General features: G+C 40.7%; 2 protein-coding genes across 4 annotated transcripts in view; both read left to right on the top strand.

Annotated features, from left to right (window-relative positions):
* Positions 1-16,537: 16,537 nt before the first annotated feature.
* Positions 16,538-19,061, top strand: H2AZ1 (H2A.Z variant histone 1). Of its 2 annotated transcripts, XM_072810550.1 has the most exons (5): positions 16,538-16,909; positions 17,351-17,428; positions 17,715-17,828; positions 18,213-18,342; positions 18,622-19,061. In XM_072810550.1, the coding sequence occupies exons 1-5, from the start codon at positions 16,907-16,909 to the stop codon at positions 18,681-18,683; spliced, it is 387 nt and encodes a 128-aa protein (XP_072666651.1). In that variant the 5' UTR covers positions 16,538-16,906; the 3' UTR covers positions 18,684-19,061. The 2 variants fall into 2 exon arrangements, with proteins under 2 accessions (XP_072666651.1, XP_072666652.1); XM_072810551.1 differs by lacking the exon at positions 17,351-17,428 and having other exon boundaries at positions 16,756-16,909.
* A 1,331-nt stretch (positions 19,062-20,392) lies between these two features.
* Positions 20,393-26,879, top strand: part of DNAJB14 (DnaJ heat shock protein family (Hsp40) member B14) — a 47,579-nt gene continuing 41,092 nt past the window's right edge. The window contains exon 1 of one of the 2 annotated variants that reach the window (XM_072809957.1): positions 20,393-20,786. In XM_072809957.1, coding sequence (XP_072666058.1) covers positions 20,654-20,786 — 133 coding nt within the window. In that variant the 5' untranslated portion in view covers positions 20,393-20,653. The remainder of the gene's footprint in view (positions 20,787-26,879) is intronic. The other variant, XM_072809956.1, reaches the window with a different exon arrangement.

Raw genomic sequence — 26,879 nt, 5'->3', positions numbered from 1 at the left:
GAAGGAGAAGAGAAGAGCAACCACATGGTGTCTGGGAAATCAAGAAAAGACAATGTTTCCAACAAAGGGATCCTGCTGCTAAGAAGTGGGAAGAAGGCAGAAAACTGATTCTTGGGTTTGGCAACATGACAAGTAACACCAGTAAGACCATTTTTGCACACCTGATGGGAATAAAAGCCAGATATTAGTGAGTTGAAGAGGGACTTGGAGGTTAAAAAAAAAAATAGACAATTATCTTCATAGCAAAGCCTTATGAGAAAGTTTTCAATGAAGAAGAGCAAAGAAAATATGGCTGCTGAAAGGAGTCCTGTGGGAGGAAGAGGAACTCTTTCTTACCAACAAAGAAGCAAAGCATAAATGGTATGAATGCAGGAAGGGGGCATGTTTGACGTTGGTAGCAAGGGCATGTTTTTATGAAATGAGGTCATAGTATGAGCTCGAGGGCATGGAGGTTGGCTAGGTTACTGATTCTTAAATTTAGCTGCAAGTTGGAGTCATCTGGTGAGTTTTAAATAGTGCTTATGCTTAGATCCTGATTTAATTGGTATAGGGTGAAGCCAGGATGTTGTAAGTTTCCAAACCTCTCCAGGTGATTCTTAAAGCAGCAAATTTTAAGAACTACCTGGTAAGGTTTTGGGGGATAGAGAGGGTATTTGGCATCAACTATTTGCATGAGTCCAGACTACCTGCTCTATGGAAAACAAAGAAAAGAGGTCACTTCTTGCTTTCAAGGAAACTAAAAATCTGTAAGCTGTTCAGAAATCTCAAGTCTGTTCAGGAAATTTGAAAACTATTTATTTATTTATTTATTTATTTATTTATTTATAAAATAAATTTATTTTTTATTGGTGTTCAATTTGTCAACATACAGAATAACACCCAGTGCTCATCCCGTCAAGTGCCCGCCTCAGTGCCCGCAACACAGTCACCCCCACCCCCCGCCCACCACTCCTAGTTAGTTTCCCAGAGTTAGGAGTCTTTCATGTTCTGTCTCCTTTTCTGATATTTCCCACTTATTTTGAAAATAATTTAGAAACATGAGCAAATTTAAGCATATTTTTAGCATATTTTTAAAAATTAGGGTAAAAACCATATTCAATTGTGCAGAATAAGGAAAATAAGGGATCAATTCTAGAGGTGATGGTTCAGGGAAAGCTCATTAAAGGAGAGTATCAAAATAAATTTTGAAGAAGTGAAGAACAAAAATCAAAAGATGTTTGAAGGACATTTCAGATAGGGGAAAGAAACAATGAGAATGAAAACAAGGAAATCTGGGGAAAACATATACTTCTGGGTAATTGAGGGACATGGGTAGGAGAGAGAATTTTCACTACATGACTTATTTTTTTAACCTTTCAAATGTTGAAACATGTAAAAGTTTAACCGTTTCAAAAATAAGTAAATAAGCATTTTAATGGAAATCAATTGATCTAGATTGAAAGACAGTTAAAACCAGTTAAAATTGATCTAGATTGAAAGACAGAAAACCAGTGAGGGAGAGGAAAGTTGGAAGAGAGAGTTGATAAAGGTACTGGAAGTGCCCACAGTATCCACAGGAATATATGTTTTCTCTATCATATCACCCAAAGAGATGAAATCACAACTTAACCAAAGAAGCTCTAACATTGGGATGCCTGGGTGGCTCAGAGGTTGAACAGCTGCCTTGGGCTCAGGGCATGATACCGGAGTCCTGGGATCGAGTCCTGAGATCAAGTCCCACATCGGGCTCCCTGCAAGGAGCCTGTTTCTCCCTCTGCCTATGTCTCTGCCTCTCTCTCCGTGTGTCTGTCATGAATAAATAAATAAAATATTTTTTAAAAAGAAGCTCTACCACCACCACAGTGAAAGGAGGTTTAACAGGCACAAAGTCTAAAAGCCAATGTGGAACTGTGGGGCCTCATCCCTCTCTTGAGAGGAACCCGTAGAGTGAGCTGAAATGTGTTTCTTATTGCTGTGTAGTAGGAAAAAGATCATTCTTGTTATTTATATTTGCAGTACTTTGTAGCCCTTAAGCCATTAATTATTTAAAGAGATATTCATGTTCTTTCATGTGGTCTCTTTTTCTGAAGAGAGGATGGGGGAAGCACATTTTCTTCAATTCTCTTTTCAGGACTCAAAAATATATCATAAGAACAACTTTTCATTAATACCAGATATTTGCGTGGCTTATACAATTTAGAGAAAAGCTGCATTCTAGGGCATAGCAAGAAGGAATATTGACTGCAAATTGAAATTATAAATTACTGAAAACAATCCAAGTCACAATTAATGCTACCTGTTGCCCCTATGTATGGTACTAAATTTACTTATAAGTTTTTTAAGAGTTACAATTGTATTAGGTGATGAAATAAAACAAACACACAAAAAAAATTTGATCTAATAAACATGAGGCTTGAAACAGTAAAACTGAGGTACTTAGCTGCATTATGAAATTAATTGCTTTACTTTGATATCTTTTAATGGAAACTTTCAGTTTGTTTATTTGATTTATGTTTAAAAATTGATAAAATGTTTTGGGGCTCCTGGGTGGAACAGCCAGTTACGCCTCCAACTCTTGGTTTCGGCTTAGGTCATGTTCTCAGGGCCATGAGTTCCAGCCCTGAGTTGGCTCCCTGCTCAGTACAGAGTCTGCTTAAGATTCTCCCTCTCCCTCTGCCCCTCCTGCTCATGCTCTCTTGAGCACTTGCTCTCTCTCTAAAATAAATAAATCTTTGAAAATTAAAGAAAAAAATCCATATAGTGTTTTACTTTTGTAAAGTGACAATGGTGGTGTGAAATATTGCCGGGATTCAATCTCCATGCTAGTAATGTTTTACCTTGGTATGATGCTCTAGAGATGAAAAAGTACCTTACGTAGCTCACAAAGTCTTTACAATAGCCCTGTTACCATTTTCACTTTGCCTAAGAGAAGTGCCAATACTCACTCAGGGGGTGATTTGATTCTTAGCCTGGAAGTATCAGTGTCAAATCCATGTCGTCTGAATTCAATTTTCCTTTTTCCCCCCACTACTGCCTCACTGCTCCTTCTTTTATGTGACCCATACTCGTATCCGGTGAATTCTTGAACAAGTTCCCTGCATGTTATTTTAGTATAGCAAGAGCAAAACAAAATTAACAACGAAAACATTCATATAGATGAGATTATCTGTTAAATATGGCTAAGGGCAACCTCAAACAAGAAAATATCCTTTAAAAAAAAGATTTTATGTATTTATTCATGACAGACACAGAGAGAGAGGCAGAGACATAAGCAGAGGGAGAAAAAAGCTCCCTGTGGGGAGCCCGATGTGGGACTTGATCTTGGGATTTGAACCTAGGACTCTGGGATCATGCCCTGAGCCAAAGGCAAAGGCTCAACCACTGAACCAACCAGGTGCCCCGAAAATATTCTTCATATGGTAAAACCAGAGTGGCTGAGAAGCCAGCCTGTTTTGTTCAAATCAGGTACTGGAGTTGCCCTTTGTTAAAAAAAATTTTTTTTTAAAGGGCAAAGTTGTGATGCCAAATGTAGTTTGAGCCCCACACAAGGAGCTAACTGCATGGCTACAAAGCAAAGCTTACCATTTTCTTTTTCTTTTACAAAAAAAAGATATCATTTGTAGCAGTTTCATCATCTTTTAAAGACATTTTTTGAAATTTTCCTGAAATTTTCAAAACATACTCAATTTTAACAATCATCAATATTTTGCTGTATTGTTTCTCTCTCCTACACTTAAAAAGGATCATCTTTTGGTTGGAACATTTTAAAGTAAATTCCAGAAGTCATTTCATCTTTCCCCTCAGTATTTGTGTTCAATTTTAAAATAATAACATAGAGGGTGGGTTTTGGTGGGGGGGAGTTGTTGTTTTTACATATCCAAATGCCATTATTTTATCTAATAACATTAACAGTAATTCTTGAATATTAATGTTAAGTTTATATTCAATTTTCCCCCATTAGCTAAAAACTTAAAAGAAAAAATTAAAAGATATCAGCTTCCGAACAAGGTTCAACACATTTTATTGGTTTATTCTGCCTCCTTATTCTTTTAAAATAATTCTTAAAAAAATTCTTTTGAATTCTTTAAAGTCTCTTCTAAAGCTGTCTAAAACAGCTTCTTCTCTCTCTTTCTTTCTCTCTCTCTCTCAAACTCTCTCTCTTCTCCTTCCTCTCTGATCAATGCTATTTTCTTTTTGAGGAAACCAGGTCAATTGCCCACATCCTACATGTGGCTAATACTCCCTTGCATTGCCTGTTGTCCTTTGATTTCCAGTGGCCTAAACACTTGAATAGATACGAAGTGAACTATGCCACCCCATCTATAAAATATTCTTTTAAAATAATTTTCCAGGTAAACTTGGAAACAGTATGAGTCTCAATCTTCAGTGAAATATTTTATAAAGACAAGATGTTTTTACTGTAGATTGATGACCTTTGAAGAATTGATGTCAAAGTTGCAAATGGGATTTTATTCCTAATTCTATTATTTCTTCCGTGCTTATTGGCTTGAATTCCTCTGTTTAGGAGAATTTCGTCTTCATCAACTAGTTCAGTATAAACTGAAATGTAATCCATTGCAGAGCAACAGGGTAAATGCTTGCTTCTTCACCTTTAATTATTAGATTAGAGTAACCAGTTGGTGCTGTGGATACTTCCAGTTGCATCCAATGAATTTACTTTTCCCTTTCTCCTTCCCTCCTCCTATCCTTCCTTCCTCCTTCACCCTCTCCTCTCTCTGTCCTTTCTCCTTCCTCTTTTTTTACTCTTTAATTTCAATTAATTTCTTTTTCTAAATTCAATGTGTTTGACTTAAGCTTATGGTCATTATTCTTTTGATGTTCAAATTTCCCCATTTTGGCTAGCAGGAGATTTCTCTAACTTTTTCCAGTGTTCTTTTTGCAGGCATCTATAGTCTTTGATGATGCCCTTACTTTTTGGGACAATATAATACAATTTAATATAAGCTTATCATGTACATTTTCTGCCCCAGCTCTGGAGTCACCCTTTTCTCCAAAGATCTTATGACTACGGATATTTGCTGCTATTGATTTGTCATTGCTTTTAAGGTTTTTTCCTTGGACAGAGCTAAGATATTTATTTATTTATTTATTTATTTATTTATTTATTTGAGAGTGAGCACAAACGGTTGGAAAAGGGCAGAGAGAGAGGGAGAAGCAGACTTCTTGCTGAGCAGGGAGCCCAATTCAGGACTCAATCTCAGGACCCTAGGATCATGACCTGAGCCAAAGGCAGACACTTAACTGACTGAGCCATCCAGACGCCCCCCTAAGATATCTTTTTCAAGAGAAAAGGAAAAATTATATGTTCTCACTGATATTCCCATTCAAATATGAGATTACAGGGTCTTAATTTTATTGGTTTTATACCTCCTTTTTTTTCCTTATGCTAAATTATCTATACTTAAGAAAATTAACGTACCTATAAATTTATCCTGTAACATACATATAACTTTTTAATTTTTATTTATTTGTTGAGAAAGAGAAAGAGGGAGAGAGTAAGAGACAGGGAGAGAGAGACAGACTATGAGCAAGGGGGAATGGCAGAGGAAGAAGCAGACTCCCCTGAGCAGGGATCCCAATACAGGACTCGATCCCTGGACCCTGAGATCCTGACCTGAGCCAAAGACTGACACTCAACTGACTGAGCCACCCAGGCGCCCCAATAATTTTTTAAAAAATAACAATACTGATATAATTCCTAATGTTAATTATTAACGCTTCTTGGTAGCTCTTTTTGTATTTATTGTATATCTCACTAAAGATTAAGAGAAACATTATTTCTAAATTTACTTAGACTAATTCTTTTCTGTTAGAATATGGCACCAACTTGGGGCACCTAGGTGGCCCATTCGGTTAAGTGTCTGACTCTTGATTTCAGCTCAGGTCATGATCGTGGCATCCTGAGATTGAGCCCCTCATCCGGCTCCCCACTCACCCTGGAGTCCGCTTGTCTCTTGCCCTCTGCTCCTCCCCTCTCTCTCTTGCTCTCATAAATAAAGAAATTTTTTAAAAAAAGAATATGGCATCAACTTAATATCCAATTAGGTTTATTTAATTCAGTTTGCTTTCAATATTTATAGTTTGCTTATTGGAGTCTTTTAAATTCTATAAAAATATTTATAACACCCCAAAGTAAAAACTGTGAAACAAGTTTTGCTTCCATCCCTATCTCTTCTCCCTCCCTCCCTCTCACCATAATAATCTTTATTAATTTTTGATGTATTCATCCACTATTGTTTCTTTTTGTAAATCTGAGCAAATAGGTGAACTTTTACAGAAAATATAACATACTAAATACCATATTCTGCATTTTTTCTTTTCTTTTTTTTTAAGATTTTATTTATTTATTTGACAGAGAGAGAGAGCAAGCACAAGCAGGGGGAGCAGTAGATGGAAAAGGAGAAGCAGGCTCCCCACCAAGCAGGAAGCTCAACACAGGGCTCAATCCCAGGCCCCTGGGATCATGCCCTGAATTGAAGGCAGATGTTTAACCCACTGAGCCACCCAGGCACCACTCTGCACATTATTTCTTTCCCTAAGTAATATATGTGAAAGATCACTATATTTCAGTGCATAGAGATTTTTCTTCATTCCTTTTTGTAGCTCCATCTTATTTCATTATGTCAATGTATCAGTTTATTGATATGTTTTCTGTTGACGATAATCTGAGTTATTTCCAGTCTTTTGCTATTACAAACACTGCCACAATAAATAAAATGTGCATAAGTTATTCTGTATTTTTCAAAGCACAATCTTTTTTTAAAAGTAGGGAATAATGAAAACAAGAATTCTTTAGTAGGGAATGTTTGCCAAAACTCTTTCTATTGTAGTATGTAGTATTAGCAAATAAGATGGACATTCTAATAACAATGGATCACACAGATATAGGTCTCTCAAAAACACATTACTTACATTGCTTGTTTAGCGGCTATAAATTAGGTGTATTAGATAAAGAAGGCTAACTGCTGTAATAAATAAACAACAAAACTGTGGTGACAACACAATAAAAGTGTTAGTCTGGTGTTTCTAGTTGGTCTGTAGCCTTTGTATGATCAATCCTGAGGATCGAAAATCTTCTTTCGATTTGGAAGTCTCCTTCTTTGTGCACAACCCTCAAATACAGAAAAGGAGAGTGGAGAAGGCACACCTTTTGAAAGACTTGAGGTAGAAATGACACGTTCCACTTCCACACTCCTTGACAAGCATCCATCACATGGCCACACATGGCCACCCCTCCTGGCAAGGGAGCAGGAGTATCAGTGGCATGCTCAGGAAGAAGAAATGGGTTTGGTGAACAATGAGCCAGTCTCTGCCATTCTTGGCTCTGATTACATAGTTCATGTTTTTGAGTTTATTTACTTGAATGTCTATATACAAATCTAAAACCCATATAAAGATCATGTCAGTGAATAGACACTGTGTCCTTTCAAGACAGCCTTTTGAAATGTGTGCAGCAAATGGAGCAGGGGAGCTTATGACAGTTGCAATCTTACAAATGTCTATATTTTTACATGAGCTATCATTCAAGGGAAAATTCAGTACCTAGAGGTGACATGAAGAGATTTGGCTACCTCCAAAATATGCAGTCTGAATAAAAATGCGTTGCTTTGTAGAAGTGGTTTCAAGTCATGTCCCCCAGTCTTTGAGGCCAATCCAAATGCCACAGGCAACCAACCAAGAGTAGAGCCTCAAAATTTCAGATTCTGTTCATCTGAAACTTTCAACATGTTATTGGAAATTGAACTGTAGTTTGACTTATCTATAAAGAATGTTCATAAACCAACTTCACAGAAAACATAAGAAGCAGAAATGTTCAAAAATAGATTTTAAAAGTACTTGAGCTTTGATACATTTACGATAATTAATGTTATTATAGAAAAAATTGTAAAGCAAATGTACTGGTATTTATCCTAGGCAATACATTTAGCAGTTACTTGGAATGTTACATATATTCATATGTGAAAATATTATAAATTTGTTGTATATTTACATTTATATCATATAAGTATTTATCCTCAAGATACTGTGTTTATCTTCAGGTGCTCTGTCACTCATAATAGTCATTAATTTGAACAAACCCTTTCTGCAGATTCTACTACCTTACAAAATCAGTGATGTGAAACAAGTACTTCTGCATTATAATAATATATAATAACACGGATTGGCCAGACTTTTCCCTTTCCTTACATATTTTTTAAAATTCCCGAACTGTCAGCTTATTTTGGAGAAAAAGTGACTTGTTTCATTTTTGAAAATTAAGATGAGTACACTGTTTTAATTTTAAAACAGGAAATAAAAATCTAAACAAAGAGCCAGCATGTAAATTTCCATATCCTGTGGTGAAATATGATAAATGACCTGGACAGCTCTTGTCTAGAGTTGTTGGATTAATCTATTAATGGAGGAAAAGATTGTCTCAGACTGTTTCCTACTGAGATTCTGAGCAGCAGAGGAGGCTTATTGAAGAAATTAACGACTACTCCATGTCTTCTAGGACACTAGAAGACAATGAAAACAGTATTCATCTAGAAAGAATAACACTGGTGTCTTAAACACTGTTGCTTAGTTAGAGAGTTTACGTATTTCATTTAAGACAGAAAAAGTTAGGTATGTGTGGTCAAAAGCACTAATTAAATTCTCTCCTGAGAAGTTTTTCATTCAGAAATCTCTTTAAAGCAATTACAATAGCTAACAAGATGATTCTAAGCTAGTTAGCTGTATTAGTTGCTTTCTCTAGGTTGTTCTAGGCTAATAAACAGCTTCGAACTGCTCCCCCTTGCTGCCAACCCCCCCCTCCCCAAACAGACACACACCACACAAGACAAAGCTGGGAAAATCTGAGTCTGGAAAAGCCTTTAGATGTTTCTCTTGAACCATTTCCGTCCAATTGAGAGGACTGTGGGGTTATGCTTGTCTCTACAAAGTTTTAACAATAGATATGATGGCCACCCCTTTCATATGGCTTTTGCCCTGGAATTGAGTCTGTGGAGGAGTATGAAGTATAAATTTCATGGTTTTAGACTCGTCTTTTTTCCCCCCCTTTTGTAGTGCTTCCCTTTTCTCCTTAGGATAAAGATGGCATTTGGATTCCCTCTCATACTAAGAGAACTATATGGAATTTTAAGCTCCGAGAATTTAGCCAATGAGCTTTTCTTAGTTATCCTTGCCTTGTAACGTTGGGCATAAGAAATTTACATAACAACCAAGAGTTTAGATAAAAACAGAGTTCGTCTCAAAATCTCTGGCAATCTTCGGTAAACAGAATAGTAAAGATCAAGAACAGTTCATTTCCCAGAGCTAGCAGCAATACACTTGTGGAAATGTTTTGAACATCATCTTGTTAGATATTGTAACTAGGGGAATTTTCTAGTTTAGTATGGAATCATTATGCCTGGTGAGACACCACACACACTTCACTTCTTTGGGTCTTTTCCTTTGTCTGCTATTTAGCTTTCAATTGTATTCACTGTTTTCCTTGGTGTTGCTATTGGTGTTCAATTAACTAAACAAGGAGGCCATTACATTGAGGTGGCTCTAATGTCAAGGCAGCCTAAAATCTAAGCCTGTAAATGCCTCCAGGCTATGAAATAGAAACTTAAGACAACCAATGACAGAGTCAACTAAGCTCTAAGCTATAGCTAATCAAATAATTTCCTTTCTCGGCTTTCACACCTTCTCTTTGTAAGTCTTTTCCCCAGCTCCTGTCCGTGGAGGGCCCCTAACTATTTCTGGTTTGGTGTTGCCCAATTCCAATCAATTTTTGCTCCAATAAACTCTTGCACTTTTAAATATGCCTCAGTTTATCTGTTAACAGTTCTGACAGCACTATAGAACTTTTTGGTGAGGCATGCTCCTTGGGATAGATCTTTGAAGCTCTTCCCTTTCACAAACTCCTGCCCTTATTTCCAGCATACGTACTTGAAAATTCCACGTGAATTCTCTAAATATCAACTTAAATATTTCATAACTTTCCTAACTTAGCTCTTCTCTCCTCTGTCCACTCACATCTACCCTCTTGGCTTCCCCATTTTTTTAAAATTTTATTTTTAAAAAGTTTTATTTTAAGTAGGCTCCACATTCAACAGCAGGGCTCAAACCCATTACCCAAGATTAAGAGTTGCAGGCTCCACCGACTAAGCCAGCCAGGCACCGATCCCCTCTTCGTTAGATGCTACTTTATATCCCAGACCACCAATCTAAAAATCTGGGTATGTTCTTTTATGCCTTTTCACTTATTTTTGTCCACTTTCCATGACTTCCTAAATGGTCAGACCCAGTCAGTTACTAAATCTTATTGATTCTTCCTTTAAGATGTTTTATATCATGTGGATGTCCAATTTTCCCAGCACCATTTATTGAAGAGACTGTCTTTCTTCCAATGGATAGTCTTTCCTCCTTTATCGAATATTAGTTGCCCATAAAGTTCAGGGTCCACTTCTGGATTCTCTATTCTGTTCCACTGATCTATGTGTCTGTTTTTGTGCCAGTACCACACTGTCTTGATGACCACAGCTTTGTAGTACAACCTGAAATCTGGCATTGTGATGCCCCCAGATATGGTTTTCTTTTTTAAAATTCCCCTGGCTATTCGGGGTCTTTTCTGATTCCACACAAATCTTAAAATAATTTGTTCTAGCTCTCTGAAGAAAGTCCATGGTATTTTGATAGGGATTGCATTAAACGTGTATATTGCCCTGGGTAACATTGACATTTTCACAATATTAATTCTGCCAATCCATGAGCATGGAATATTTTTCCATCTCTTTGTGTCTTCCTCAATTTCTTTCAGAAGTGTTCTATAGTTTTGAGGGTATAGATCCTTTACATCTTTGGTTAGGTTTATTCCTAGGTATCTTATGCTTTTGGGTGCAATTGTAAATGGGATTGACGCCTTAATTTCTCTTTCTTCAGTCTCATTGTTAGTGTATAGAAATGCCATTGATTTCTGGGCATTGATTTTGTATCCTGCCACGCTACCGAATTGCTGTATGAGTTCTAGCAATCTTGGGGTGGAGACTTTTGGGTTTTCTATGTAGAGTATCATGTCATCGGCGAAGAGGGAGAGTTTGACTTCTTCTTTGCCAATTTGAATGCCTTTAATGTCTTTTTGTTGTCTGATTGCTGAGGCTAGGACTTCCAGTACTATGTTGAACAGCAGTGGTGAGAGTGGACATCCCTGTCTTGTTCCTGATATTTATAGCAGCAATGGCCACGATAGCCAAACTGTGGAAGGAGCCTCGGTGTCCAACGAAAGATGAATGGATAAAGAAGATGTGGTTTATGTATACAATGGAATATTACTCAGCCATTAGAAATGACAAATACCCACCATTTGCTTCAACGTGGATGGAACTGGAGGGTATTATGCTGAATGAAGTAAGTCAGTCGGAGAAGGACAAACATTATATGTTCTCATTCATTTGGGGAATATAAATAGTAGTGAAAGGGAATATAAGGGAAGGGAGAAGAAATGTGTGGGAAATATCAGAAAGGGAGACAGAACGTAAAGACTGCTAACTCTGGGAAACGAACTAGGGGTGGTAGAAGGGGAGAAGGGCGGGGGGTGGGAGTGAATGGGTGACGGGCACTGGGGGTTATTCTGTATGTTAGTAAATTGAACACCAATAAAAAATAAATTAAAAAAAAGATGTTTTATATCATTCTCTTGGTTACAGTGTTATACTGGTTTTAGGCTATATACCTAAGTAACATACATCGTCTTCTAACAAAATTTTCCCTTTTATGTTTTGCCTCCTACCTCATGCTAGATTAGTATCCTAAAATCAATGAACACTGTATTTCCCCTTCTCTGAGGTATTAATTGGTTTCTCAGTTCCTCAGGGTAAGGTCTGCTATCTTTCTCCAAGATTTAGGATGTTGACTCAGTGTAATGGTTAAGATCAGGTTCAGCTGCAAGTGACAGATAATCCAAAATAAAAGTGGCTCAGACAAAATAGATGTAAAAGTTCAGAGAAATCCAGGGCGGGTTTGATACTCCATAGTATTACTTGCTTTCTCTATCTTATTTTCCTTCATGTGTGACCTATATTCCCAAGTTCGTTTCATGGTCCAAAATGGCTTTCCAATTCTGTTTTCATTCCAGTCAGCAAGAAGAGAAGGGCATATCTTAAAATAAAAAAAAATAAAAAATAAATTCCTGGATGCTGTGCCTACATCCTTTGGTGAAAACTTATTTTTCTGGCCAAATGTAACTATATTTTGATGAGCAAGTGTCCCACTACAAATTGAAAGTTCTATTCCTCAAGAAGTTGGGAAAATAGACATTTGGATATGACCAGGAATCTCTTCCACACCTACGTTCTAACTGCTGCTTCCTTACACCAGCCTGCCAGTCTAGTTAAACTCTGCCTGTGTCCGTTTAAACATAAATTCTTCAAAACACTCCAGCCCACAGTTGTCTCTGTCCTTTAGAGAAACTATTGATTTGGCAGCCAATCAGAAACTTATTATGTAACAGCCTTATTAATGTGATCTTAATGATTAAAGCATTGTTTAATTTTTCCTTCTTGTCTAATCCTTTCAGCTAGATCGAAGGAAGAACCTAAGGTCTACATATCCTGTCTCCCAACTGCAATTGCTTGGCATAGTGCCTGACACGTAGTACAACTTAATGACTGTGTTCTAGTTTACCTAACAGGCTGGCAGCACCAACCTGGAATATATCACATCTAGTCCTTCATTAGGGAAGGGTTATGTATCATGTATTATGATGCACAGTATTTACAATTTAGCTGGTGGGATAAGTTATAAAATACTATAGGTGAAATCTTATTTGGGAAAACAAGATCGACACATAGACTCCCTCTCTCTGCTCAGAAAGGCCAAAATAGGTAATGAAAGGATATGAGAGAAAAAAAAAACCCTAGTTTTTTTATTTTAAAAAAGCGTATTTTCAAACATTCTGAGGACTGTTAGAGAAAAAAAATGTTTAGTACCGTATTAAAAGACACACTGGGTCCCATGACTTTCAAATTGTTTTTCCTGAAATGGCAGTGGATTGAAGTAGAATGGATTTAGCTGATCTTCTTTGTAATCTATGCCCTGTATTTATGAATTAAGTGTATGAAATATGTGGTCATGGGAAGCTTACAACTGGGCATTTGGGAATTTAAATCTATGGCTGTGGTTTCATCAACAATGTAAACACATAGGTTTCTCCTAATGTAATCATTTTTATATGATGAATTCAGGGAGGACTACAGTCTTTGTCCCACAATATTAATACATTATTCCATATATTTTTAAAAGATTTATTTATTTATTTATTCATTTATTTATTTATTTATTTATTTATGAAAGAGAGAGAAAGAGAAAGCATTTGCATCAGCTGGGAGAGGGCAGAGGAAGGAGAAAGATAATCCACAAGCAGACTCCCCAGTTGAGTGCAGAGCCTAACACAGGGCTGGATCCCAGGACCCCCAAGATCAGGACCTGAGCCAATACCAAGAGTTGGCTTCTCAACCAACTGAGCCACTCAGGTGACCCCTGCCCCCGCCCATATATTCTTTATACTTCATGAAATCCTTTCACAGTTCTATAAGGTTGGTTTCTCTGATGCTAGGAATCCCCACTTCAAAAATGAAGTGGCTTAGAGTTTGTTACTTCAGGCTGTATAACAAGTGAGTGGCTACCCAGACTCATTCTGGGTTTTTAACTCTAGGTCAGTATGTTGTATTATATCACATAGGAACTCAGAGTACGTGAGGGCACATTCTTTCCTGGATGCCCTAAGTAGAGGAATGAGGATTCTAATGAGGATTTCTTGAACAGAAAAATTCTGCCCATTAGCTTAGGCTGATATCTTTTGAAATAACTTGTAAGTTTTTATTTGCTTAAAAATAGGTGTTTAAAGCAAGATGTTTTTCAGAAATTTGAGATTCCTAAGTGTGCGATTCTTAAATTCTCACCATAAAAGGTAAAAAAAACCACAGTAGTTAACATACAAGCTAGTATTTGAGGGATGATAATAACTGGTCATAGACAGTTTGGAGTTTAGGATAAGGCCATTAAGGAGAGAGTCAGTAATAGTGGAGTCATCTACTTCATATTTAGATTTTTACGACAAAAGAGGAATTAACTAGCTGTTGGATATGACACTGAACAAAATAATTATATAGCTTTGGCTATATATATTGTATACATAGCTCAGGATAAACACAAGTACAGGAGATATAATCCAAGAATATTAACATATTTGTACCATGCGTTTTCCGGAGAGGGAAAAAGAGCAGCAATCACAAAACTGCTGTGAGAAGTGAGAAAACTGATGTTATCCTGTTATTCACAGGAAGAGGAAAACTATGGAATGCATTAAATCAATTTAGGACTTTAGTTTGGAGGATGGATGCCTTGGTTGTGCATACTTGGACAGGTTTCAGGCTGCTACTTTCAGGTCAAAGGAAGACAATGTACCAGCCAGGAAAAAATATTCAGGAATCAAAGATACTTTATTTCACCCCTCCTCAGCACCCAGGGTAGAAGATTATCATAGCTATGACTGAGTGCTTACTGTGTGACAAATACATGCTAGAGGGTACATCGCATACCCTCTCCTTTTAATCTTTCAACAACCACGTTAAAATAGGCGATACCATACATACCCCCCCCTTTTTTTTAAGATTTTATTTATTTACTCATGAGAGACACACACAGAGAGAGGCAGAGGGGAGAAGCAGGCTTCATGCAGGGAGCCTGACGTGGGACTGGATCCTGGGTCTCCAGCATCACACCCTGGGCCGAAGGCGGCCCTAAACCACTGAGCCACCTGGGCTGCCCCATACATACTCTTTTCACAGAAGACCTGGAAGTTCCAAAAAGTTAGTAACTATGATGACATAATAAGAAAGAAGAGCAGAATCCATTTCTACCAGTTCCCGAGTTCCTTCTATTAAAGTCTATTGGGTAAGGCAACAGTGAATTCCTTTAGCTGGGCCCCATAACCAAGAGAACATAGTCTCTAAACTGGAGAAGGTCGGTATTCATGTTGGTTTGTGAGTTGTATAGCAGAAAGGTCCAGTGGGGCCTAGGTACTATAACATCAGGCTTCACAGGGTTGGGTTTTTTTTAAATTTTTATTTTATTTTATTTTTATTGTCATTGTATAAATTCGGTGGGGGAACTGATTAACTCTTGCTATTGATGACATCGTTAACAACTCCTTAGCTCCAAGGAGAGGAACGAATAAGCCTTAGTATCAAAATTATTGGGAATCTCTTCTCTAGAATCTAGCTCCCGAATGAAGTGTTCTCATTGGACAAAAATCTCTCAAACTGAAACCCAGTCTAAAGTACTCAACACGTGGGATCCCTGGGTGGCGCAGCGGTTTGGCGCCTGCCTTTGGCCCAGGGCGCGATCTTGGAGATCCGGGATCGAATCCCATGTCGGGCTCCCGGTGCATGGAGCCTGCTTCTCCCTCTGCCTATGTCTCTGCCTCTCTCTCTCTCTCTGTGACTATCATAAATAAATAAAAATTAAAAAAAAAAGTACTCAACACGTATTTCAGAATCACTTCATGTTGGAAATACTGGTAAAGCGTTAACAACTATAATCATGAAATACTTAGCTCGCTGCGAGCGCCTGGAGATGCTCACAGGTGTTACTCGCCTGTTAGTCGGGAGACAAAGTGGCTGGCATGACGATAGTCCTCGGTGTGCGGGACTATTTTTTAAGCCCACCATTTGCAATTGATTACATGGACCATCTGTAACTGTCTGTGAATCCTGCTAGAAGTTACCCCGGTGACATTTATAGAACATTTGTCACGTAGCGAAAGGTTTTGTATAGAAGAGTTGACACGTAGTGGCTTTCAGGTGTCACTAAATCAACTCTAGACATCAGGCTCGAAGTACGCCCCGCTGATGTGTAGCCTCCAGAAAAACATGGTTTAGGATTCGATGAAAGAATACGGCCTCGGCCCCAGCCCTCCGGTGCGGAGACCAAAAGGCCTTTTGTGACCCTCGAGGGGCCTCTGCTCCACCGTTCGCTCCGGGGGAACGATCTCGCGCGCGGGGGGCGCGGGGGCGCGGGGGGGGGGGGCGCGCTCCAGAAGTGGCGACGACAGAAAATGTGGGAGGCACAGCTCGAGAGGACGTGGGAGCAGCGGGGCGCGATCGGAGGCTCGGAGGCTGGGGCTTTGCCGACGCGCAAGGAACGCCAGATCCCTGCTAAGCCTGCGGTTCACCGAGGAGTGGGGCCACCTCCCGCGACGCGGACGCGCCACCTGTCAGACCAGAGGAGAGGGGGGCGCGGAGGCGGCTGCCCCGGGCCCCGGACGGAAGAAATGAAAAAAAAAAAAAAAAAAAAGGCTGTGGGTCAGCGGGTCTCGGCCTTGGAGCGCTCCGGTCGCGGCGGTGCGGCAAGGAGCCAGGCCCGGAGAGCGCCACGCGCAGCCGGCGGGACCGGGCCCGGAGCCTGGGGGCGCCACCGCGCGCCCCTCCCCTGGGCCAGCCTCTCGGCTCCTCCCCCGGACACGTGACCGCGGCCGGCGGGTCTCCTCGCTCCCGCAGCGTAGCTCGCTCTGTTTCTTCCCTCCCGCCGCCGTGCCCTTCTTCTCCTCAGTTCCCATCCCTCCGCCCTCCCCCCACCTCCTTCCCCACGCCCCAATAGCGGCTCGAGCGGCGGAGCGCCCGCCCCCCCGCCCTGCTCTTCGCCTGCTCATTGGCCGAGGCCTCAAGGACGCGTCCCGAGGGCGGGCGGCGGCCATTGGTGGGATGAGCAGTCCGAGTTCCCGGATGAGGGAACATTCAGCGGTATAAAGGGCGCGGGGAAGGCGGGAGACAGCGCAGTTTGAATCGCGGTGCGACGGAGGAGTAGGCGGTGGGATCTCGCTGGCTGTCTGACTAGTCCTTTCTCTGCCTTGCTTGTTTGAGCTTCAGCAGAATTCGAAATGGTAAACTTGGCGGAGGCGCTCGAAGACCCCGCGGGTTTTTGCCGATGGCAGAAAAACCCGTTACGCTCGGGAGATGGGGGCGAAGCGGCGACGGTTGGGAACGCGCGGAGACAGGATTGGGAAGAGCGGGGGGAGGTGTTTTGTCGGCGGCGAGCGGAGCAGCCTCCGCTCTCGCGGCGGGCGGCGGCGGTTGGGTGGCGCGCGCAGCGCCGCTGGGGGCCGGCGGGCGGACGGAGGCGCGCGGCCGCGGCGGGCGCGCCGCGGGGGGCGGGCGGGCGGGCGGGCGGGGTCGCCCTTGCGGCGCGCGGCTGCCCGGAGACCCCGGCCGGGCTCGGGGCCGCGCTCGCGCCTGGGCCGCGCCGCGGTGGGGGAGGGGCGCGCCGCCCTGGTAATCCTATATTCCCCGTTCCTCCTTCGCTCGCGGGCGTGTGCGCGCCGCAGGCTGGCGGTAAGGCTGGGAAGGACTCCGGAAAGGCCAAGACAAAGGCGGTTTCCCGCTCACAGAGAGCCGGCTTGCAGGTCAGTGGTGGCTCGTGCAGTCCAGGGATCGTGGCGTTTTCCTTTCCGCCTCTTTTCTTGTTTATCATCGCTCTAGATGGGCGTTTCGTCTCTGCGTGGGTGATGCGGTGTCGCGACTTGGTTCGCCGATACGATAAATATCGAGGGGGGGGGCCGATCACGTGTGTCGATGCCGGGGCGCGTTGCTGCACCAGCGTCCGTGCCCCCTTGCTTTGGCGCGCGCGTAAGATTGCCGTCTTTGACTCTAACATCTTTGTGCATTTATGTTTGTGTGCTTAAAATTAAGTTCCCGGTGGGCCGTATTCATCGACACCTGAAATCTAGGACGACCAGTCATGGACGTGTGGGCGCGACTGCCGCTGTGTACAGCGCAGCCATCCTGGAGTACCTCACCGCAGAGGTAAATGGGTGTACGCCTATAATCTGGAAAAGGTTTGGGGGGGCTGGGGGGAGGCGGCGAGAGGGAAGGAGGAAAGTGATGCAAGAAAAACTCCCAGGCCCTAATCACGGCTAGAAGCTTCTGAGAACGCTAGAGGGGGCTGGTGTTCATTGAGGGATCCTACTGGGCTTGGTGGAGTTTGCTGCTCTTGGAAATAAAATTGCGTGCCCCCGTTTGCTTGTGTTGCCATTCAGATAGTAGGGGAAGGCGACGTTTGGTAGATTACTTTCCTGGAGATTTGATTCTACTCCCTGGGTTTTGGCTTTAAGGAAAGGTGGAAGGAGATTGACTAACATTTGATTTTAAGGAAAGTTGGAAGGAGGTTGATTAAAATCTGCCTTGTAGGTACTTGAATTGGCAGGAAATGCATCGAAAGACTTGAAGGTAAAGCGTATTACCCCTCGTCACTTGCAACTTGCTATTCGTGGAGATGAAGAATTGGATTCCCTCATCAAGGCTACAATTGCTGGTGGTGGTATGTAAATACTAAAATTTTGTTCCTTTGGAGAAAAAAATTCCTTGGCGCTCATTAATTCTTAGTCAAGAAGAAGGCCTGTTTTCAGTCGTCTTCAGTGTGGTTGCACCAAGAAATTTGATTCGTATGTAGAACTTAAAGAATTTGTACATACTTGAGCTTTGCATTTAAAGACCTCTTTGAAGTTGAACGTTGTCTTGGTTTTTTTTTAAGTGTTGTGTGATTTCTAAAATATGTATATTAAAAAGTAGAATTAATCCCTTTCTGTTCTTCTCCTAGGTGTTATTCCACACATCCACAAATCTCTGATTGGGAAGAAAGGACAACAGAAGACTGTTTAAAGGATGCCTGGATTCCTTATTATCTCAGGACTCTAAATACTCTTAACAGCTGTCCAGTGTTGGTGATTCCAGTGGACTGTATCTCTGTGAAAAACACAATTTTGCCTTTTTGTAATTCTATTTGAGCAAGTTGGAAGTTTAATTAGCTTTCCAACCAACCAAATTTCTGCATTCGAGTCTTAACCATATTTAAGTGTTACTGTGGCTTCAAAGAAGCTATTGATTCTGAAGTAGTGGGTTTTGATTGAGTTGACTGTTTTTAAAAAACTGTTTGGATTTTAATTGTGATGCAGAAGTTATAGTAACAAACATTTGGTTTTGTACAGACATTATTTCCACTCCAGTGGATAAGCTCAATAAAGGTCATATCCCAAACTAGTTGTGTTTTATATTTGCTTGATTGTAATGGGAATTCCTTTCTTTTGAGTAGGTAACTTATAGAGCAGTAGTAACATAAGCATATTTCTTCTCTTGAAATTGTAGACTTGTAGATCAACCAAGTCAGAACCCCCAAGTGTAATTTTTTTTTTTTTTAACATGTAATGAGCTATTAAGGATCTTCAAACGTTGACAGGAGCTGGAATGGGACAGGCTGCTGTTTCTTAGAGGCTGGGCTTGACCGTCTCACTCTGTTGGCTGTGTCTACTCTTACGTGGTGGCATCACATTGGTGGGCTGTTGGTGTGGTGAATTTGGGGAGGGAGAGCACAGGTAAAGGAAGTCCTGCCTTATAGCTACCTACCTCCACTGAGGGAACTTGCAGTTTAGACTTTGAAGATCATGTTTTTTCGTGTTTTGAAGTCTACTTGAGTTAAATCTTTGAGTCGTTAAACATCCCTGGTGGGTGGGAGAGGGCCCATGCTATTCGCATTTTCCAGAAGAGCATCAGTATTTCTTTGCAAGTCCTGAGTTACATATTTGCATGCTAACAATAGCTTGATTGAACATCGTGAAAAAAAGCTAGTATTTTTTGCTTGGGTTGAGTGGCCTATTTTGAGTCTGGCTTTGTGGGAAGTTCCTGCCCTAATTTTAATTTGGGTGATAGTCCCAAGCAATAAGTGGTCCCTTTCTCCCCAAGGAGACCCAACATGAGGTGGTTCAGCATTTCACGAGGGGGTGCCATGAAAATGGGAGAAGGGAGAAAAGCCAACAAGTAGTCAATTCTGTGATAATAAGACGGTGGTTTCTGCCTTGTTTTGGTCGTAAAGGATCAGGATTAGGGCTTCTCACCAGAATAATTTGCAAACTGCAAATAAAGTACCTTCTGGGTGTACCGAAAGACAATTTAGTGGAATATGGGTCAGGAAAAACGGTGTGCAGCTGTAATCAAAAGGGAATAAATAAAGCCACACCGTAGTTCGGGTCAAACGACGCTCCAATGTGCTCCAGAACACCTGTGCCGGAAGCGCAGCCTGGGGACTGACAGCGCGCTTCTCCCCCGACCGAAACCTCCCAAGGCTGAGGGGCCCCGAGGCGAGCCCTTGGGTCCCCGGAGCTTTTGCTGTAAACGGGCGTCCCCAGCCCCGTCCCGTCGCCCCGGCCGCCAGGAGGTCAGGGGGCAGGGCGCTGCTCAGGCGGGCGGCCGGGCCCCCCCGGCGGCGGAATCCCCCGGCGGGCGGCCGGGCTGGTATCGCCCGCCCCCCCGGCCCCCACGTTGGTCGGCTCCGAGCGTGGCGGCGCCGCGCACCGGCAGACGGTCGGCTCGGCCTCCCAGGCCCGGGAGCTCGGTCCGGGGGGCCCGGAGGGATGCGGCTCGCGCCGTAGCGGCCCGCGGGGGGCGGGGAGGCCGCCGTGAGGAGGCGGAGCTGTGAGCCCGCCAGTCCGCCCGGGCCGCCGCCGCCGCCTCGGTCCCCGGCTCTGCTCCCCGCTCGCCCCCGCACGCCCCCGCCCCGGGCCGGCTCGCCTCCGCCGCGGCCGCGGAGTCCGTCCCCCGAGCTGCGCCGCTGGAGGAAACGGAAGGAAGCGCGAGCCATGGAGGGGAACCGGGATGAGGCGGAGAAATGTGTGGAGATCGCCCGGGAGGCCCTGAACGCCGGCAACCGTGAGAAGGCCCAGCGCTTCCTGCAGAAGGCGGAGAAGCTCTACCCGCTGCCCTCGGCCCGCGGTGAGGCCCTCGGTGCCCCTGCCCCACCTGCCGCTCCCCAGGCCGCCGCGTCGCCCCCGCCCGCCCCCGCCGTCGCCCCCGCCGTCGCCCCCACCGTCGCCCCCACCGTCGCCCCTCCGGGACCCGCGGGGCCCCCGGCCGGCCTGACCCCGCCACACCCCCGCGCGGCCGCGACTGTCCCGGGCTTGCCTTCCAGGTGCCGGCTCTCCGTGGACGGGCGAGTGTCCCCGCTTCCCGGTCGGTTTGTACGGGTCCAGCTGTCATTCTTGGAGGTCTGTCTGGCCCCATCTTAACTGAGCGGGGCTTCTTACAGGGCTGTTGGCTCGTGGGGCCCCCTCGCACCGCATCCGCGCCCTCAAGGAAGGCCTAGGCCCCTAAGGAACTGAGAGGAATGGGGAGCTCTAGAGGCTAAGGCACAGGTCCCCGTTCCACCACCTCCAGGGCAGAAAACCCTGTTCCCAAAGCAAACATTCTGAATACCTGAGATGACATTGCTTTTCCCCGGTAGAGACTTTTTTAGAAGAGGGGAGCAAAATTTGGCATTGATTTCCTCAGTAGTATCTGATTTTGTGACACCTCAGTTATCGGTAAATCAGGCAAATCGCTAAGGAATAGTCTACTGAACGGACTTTACTTGAATTCGCCCTCTTCACGTTCTGCTCTGCAGGCTTTAAAGTAAGAGTCACAGTCAACATTTACTGAGCGCTGACCAAGTGCCAGGCCTCGTGCCCAGTGTTTCCTAGGAATTATTTCATTTACTCCTCAGAGCAGTCCCGTGTAGAGGTGGGATTCATTTGACTGGGTTTACTTATGTGTAAACAGACTTTTTGATGGATGAATGAATGAGGGAATGAATGAGTGCAAATATTCTACCGAAGGTCACAGAGTAATTAGTAGCAAAGTCAGAATAGTACTTGGGCTTTCTAGCTCCAGAAAGCCTTTAACCACTATGCTGTATTGGCTTGCCGATTAAAAACCGTTTCACTCGAGGTTCAAGGTATTTCTGGGTTAAGAAAACTAATGACAAGTTAATAAGAATGTGAGGCTGTTTTATTTGATTGTTTTCTCGATTTTTTTTTATATTGTTGAAGCTCTTCTATTGTTTGCTTTTCCCTATCATTTTCATTACACTGCTGTTGCATACTATACTAGAGAGGATAGGAAAAGGAAGTGAAAGAAAAGGAGTTAATATTTTAAAAAATGTGGCAAAAATACGTAACGAAATTTACTTAACCATTTTTAAGCATATGGTTCAGTAGTATTAACCATTTTCACACTGTTGTGTCATAGATCTCTAGAATTTTTTCATCTTATAGAACTGAAATTCTATACCAATGAAACAACTCCCTATTTTCCCTGTCTCCCAGGCCTTGGCAACACTGTTCTTTACTTTTAAAATTCTACTACTTTTGATACCTTATGTAAGTGAAATCATACAATATTTGTGTTTTTTGACTAGTTTATTTCACTTAGCATAATGTTCTTTAAATACATGTTGTAGCACATGATATGATTTTCTTTTTAAGACTGTATAATATTTCATTACACACACACACACACACACACACACCACATTTTCATTATTCAGTCATCTGCCAGTAGATATTTAGGTTGTGTTTATAGCTTGGCTATTGTGAATGATGCTATAAACATGGGTGTGCAAGTATCACATTGCAAGTTTCTCCTGCTTTCAGTTCTTTCACATGCATACCCAGAAATGGGATTGCTGGATCATAGTGACAGTTCTATTTTTAATTTTTTTGAGGAACTACTGTTCTATTTTCCATTGCAATTGCACCATTTTACATTCCTACCAACAGTGTGCAAGAGTTACAATTTTTCTGCATCCTCACCAAAACTCTCTTATTTGTTTTTGATAGTAGCCATCCTGAAAAGTGTGAGGTGATATCCCATTGTGGTTTTGAATTGCATTTTTTTTTAATGATTAGTGGTATTGAGCATGTTGGCTTATTTGTATCATCTGTGGAGAAATGTCTATTCAAATCCTTTGGCCATTTTTTTAAAATAATTTTTTACTTATTAGGGTGTTGAGGATAGAACTCAGGTGATTGACAGAAAGTGGCTTATGTTTTAAGTATTTATTTATTATTAATTTATTTATTTATGGGGGGTGTGTGTGCAAGTACGGGGGAGGGCAGAGGAAGAGAGATAACTCCAGCGGACTCCATGCTAAGTGCAGAGCAGGGCTCTATCCCATGACCCTTACTTAGATCATGACCTGAGCTGAAGTCAAGAGTCAGACACTTAATGGACTGAGCCATCCAGGTGCCCTTGCCCATTTTATAATTGGGTTGTTTTGTAGTTGAGTTGTAGGAGTTCTTTATATATTTTGGATATAAACCCCTTATCAGATACATGAATTGCCCATTTTTTTGCCCATTCTGTAGGAAGTCTTTCATTCTGTTTGTTGTGTTCTTTGATATACAGAAGTTAAGCTTGATGTAATCTCTTTTGTCTGTCTTTGCTCTTATCGCCTGTGCTTTTGGTGTCATATCCAAGAAATAATTGCCCATGGTTAAAATTTTTTGCATACTGTATAAATACATTGTTTCATTTTAGCCATTATTTAGTACTAGACAGTTTTAACTTAAAGCAAATAACCACTCAAGACAATACCTTGACTTTTGAAACCTATCTCCTCTACCTACTAGCTTATATCCTTAATCTTGGGCAAGTAGGATAACCTCTCTAGCCTTCGGCTCTTTCATCTGCAAAATGGGACAGTAATGTACAGCTTTTATGAGGCTGTTATGAGAATCAAAGGAATTAATACATGGAATGCATTTAACAGTTAAGAACTCAATTTTTTTGGTATTATTTCTGTCTAACAAGTGTGGGGCTCTGAGAAACTTTAAACTTGTAGCTTGTCATTCTTATATAAGTGATTTGGGGTTTTTGTTGTTGTTCGTTTAATGCTTCATTGAGAAACTTCATTCTTTCAGTGTTTTGTTTTGCTTTGTTATTTTAACTGAGCTCTGTGCCTGACATAGCTTGAACTCACAACCTTAAGATCAAAAGTTGTATGCTGTACCGACTGAGCCATCTAGGCACCCCGATCATATAAGCAACTTGAAATCAGTCTGTGAAAGGATACTATAAGATATCAAAGCACAACATAGTTGTTGCTCTTAAAGACATGAACATGGAGAAAATTAAGAAAAATAACAGTGAAAATTAATAGTACAATGTCTTGTAAAGTCAGTCTGTGATAACCAAGTAAAGTGATAGGTTATAGTTGTGTGGTCAGAAAGTTCAGATGCAGACTTTGCCCCTGACAATTTTGTAACAAAGGACAAGTTACTTAGCATCTCTAAGTCTTTTTTGGTTATATGTGAAATGAAGATTTCATCACAGGATTTATGGGAGCATTAGCTGAAATAGAGTTATACACAAATACTTAGTGAAGTGTTTTACATAGAATGTTCTCAGAAGATGTGTAATGGAATAATTTAAGAATTTAGGGGAAGGAAAGGTCTAGAAGATTTGTTTTAAGTCCTGAGAAAATATTTAGTGTAGAAAGAAATTGAAGCTATTGATTATAAAATTAAATTTTAAAATTTTATTTCTGAATTTCTCCTATTCTAGATTATTGTCAAATTCTTATAACTCAGTTTTGACTGGAGGTTCCTCTGATGTGTTGTTATACTAAGATGGGCAAAAGAAAACATTGCATTTGACTTCTATTATTCTTGTACAGTGAATGGGAAAATGTGAGAGTAAATTCTACCTAAATTCCAAAATTTTTATCTTCTTTACATTTTATTTTTGCCAGGTGAGCAGTCTGATTGATAAAACACTTTAAAAAGTTGGCAAGAGTTTTCCTTGAGGAAAAAGCTTGATCTTCAAATGGATCTAGGACATTATTGCTTTCTATGTTTTAGTTAAAGATATTATTTTATGGATCGTTTATTGCAATGGACTTCTAAGTGAATTGACTTTTACAAATAATCAGATATTTTCGTACTTCGAGTTTGGTTTATGTTCAAAAGGATTGATACATATGACTACTAAGTACTAACTACTACATATTCTGGAAAAATAATGTCAGCAGGCAGAAAAGTAAATTACATTTTAGTTTCTTAAACTGTGTATTTATTGAATTATTGATATGTTTTGGACTTTCACAGAGGGATACAATCTCACTATTTTAATGTTTTGCATTGCTATTTACTTAGTATTGACTTTAGTGTTTCATACTAATTGGGAGGCAGTTTGACTTACAGATTTGTTTGTTTTTTCCAGAAAAGAGCATTTTGATTATTTTCAAGAATTTCTTAGTAACTTGATCTAAATTGTGGCCTACAACTTCAAAAAAAAACCATCCTGTGTCTGCTTTAATGAATGGGTAACTCATGTAATTTGCAACATCTATCAGCACAATAGCAATTAAAATAGTTCCCTGTTTTTTCCCCTCATGTGAGAGATATGTATATAGAGTTTTCCTTGTTTTTCTTTTGGCTACATTTTTTAAAATTTAAATCTAATAAAAAATTCAAAGTTCCGTCCTTTTGCCTCCCTCAAAATAGTAAAATAAAGCTTTTTAAACTGTCATTACACATCTGGAGTATTAACCAACCTATTCCTTTTAAGGCAGTTCCATTCTCTTTCTATTTCTGACTTAATTAAAATTTAGTGACGAGTACGAATTATAGCATTCAGAACAATTATTTCGATAACATTGAGTTAAGTGTTATAAAATGATCTCCAAATTTCAGCTAATAGCCAAACTGTTTCAGATATTATAGTTAAAGAATACTGAATTTGGTTTGAACCTTAATTTAATCATGGCTTATCATATTCACAAATGAAGCTTTTCAATAATCAGATAAGTATGCAAAAATGTATATATAAAAATTGTCAGTAGCAAAATTTGGAAAGAGTATAAATATTCATTAGTGGGAATTGATTAAATAAATTGCATTGGATTCAGATACTATGTGCCTATTAAAAATGATAATGTGCCTCAGTAATTTTCCATCCACTGATCCCTTCATCCTGCTCTTTGGCCATAAATCCCCAGCTATCTTTGCTGAATTCAGAGGTAAGCCTGATTACTTCCCTATTGCAACAGTCCTGAAAAATAAATAAATAAATAGATAGATAAATAAATAAATAAAGTGGATTGATATTTATTGATATAAAATGAAATACACAATGAATTAAATAAAAGTGAGTTATAAACATATGTAGATTATTCTAATCTTGTTTAAGCATACATAAAAAACTCAACAGCTAACTAGAATAACTAGAGTCAAGTATACCAAAACGGTTGAGTGATTTTCTTGTGTAGAATTCATAAGTGATTTTTACTTTGTTATGTTTTTTTTAATGAGTTGAGAAACATTACTCTTATAATCACACAAATAAAAGTTGTTTCTGGTTTGTAAAGAGGAGGAAAAGATGCATTTGTTTTTCACATCATGCATTCTTATTTTAGATTTAGTTAATGGTGGATACTCTATGCATCAGGTAGAAACTTAGTAAGTTTCATAAGTAGAAACTTAGGAGATAAAAACAGATCTTGGTTCTTCACTTTTGGATTATTCACGTAAACATTTTTAATACTGTATTAACTTTTTCACTAGTCCTAAATATAGAGTATTCCTAAATTAATTGCAGATTCCACCAAAACCCCAAAAGCAAGACAGTAGGTGTGGAAAGTGAAGGCATAAAATGATGTATAATTTTGAAAACCAAAAGTAGATGTAGTCTGGTTTGTAAGTACTGTATTTGCCCAACTAATGTTTGTAATACTACACATTGTTGCAAATGAGTCTCATGTGATAGCTAAGAACTTAATAAATCAGAAAAATCGAATATGTTCTAAATTGTGGCAGTATTTGAACTGAATCATATTACCTTCTCAGGCATTGGTTCCAGAGATTGTTAATACAGAAAACCTTGCTGATTCCATTTTTAAGATGACAAAACTGGATATTGAGACCCAGAGGTAATGGAACTTGCCCAGATTTTCACTCTTTGGAGCTAAAGAGTGGTGTGAGTGCATGTACACATGTAGCCATTGTTAAGCAGAGCCCCTATGCATGACGTAGAAAAGTTTTCTGTATAGTA

The sequence above is a fragment of the Canis lupus genome, chromosome 33, assembly GCF_048164855.1.
Source record: "Canis lupus baileyi chromosome 33, mCanLup2.hap1, whole genome shotgun sequence".
NCBI lineage: Eukaryota > Metazoa > Chordata > Mammalia > Carnivora > Canidae > Canis > Canis lupus.
This window is presented reverse-complemented; position numbering and strand designations above follow the sequence as displayed.

What these genes read in the sequence shown, in the direction of transcription:
- H2AZ1 (XM_072810550.1), top strand. An exon ending in CACAGAGAGCCGGCTTGCAG is followed by an intron (nt 17,429 to 17,714) that starts GTCAGTGGTGGC and finishes CTTAAAATTAAG; the next exon opens with TTCCCGGTGGGCCGTATTCA. An exon ending in TGGAGTACCTCACCGCAGAG is followed by an intron (nt 17,829 to 18,212) that starts GTAAATGGGTGT and finishes TCTGCCTTGTAG; the next exon opens with GTACTTGAATTGGCAGGAAA.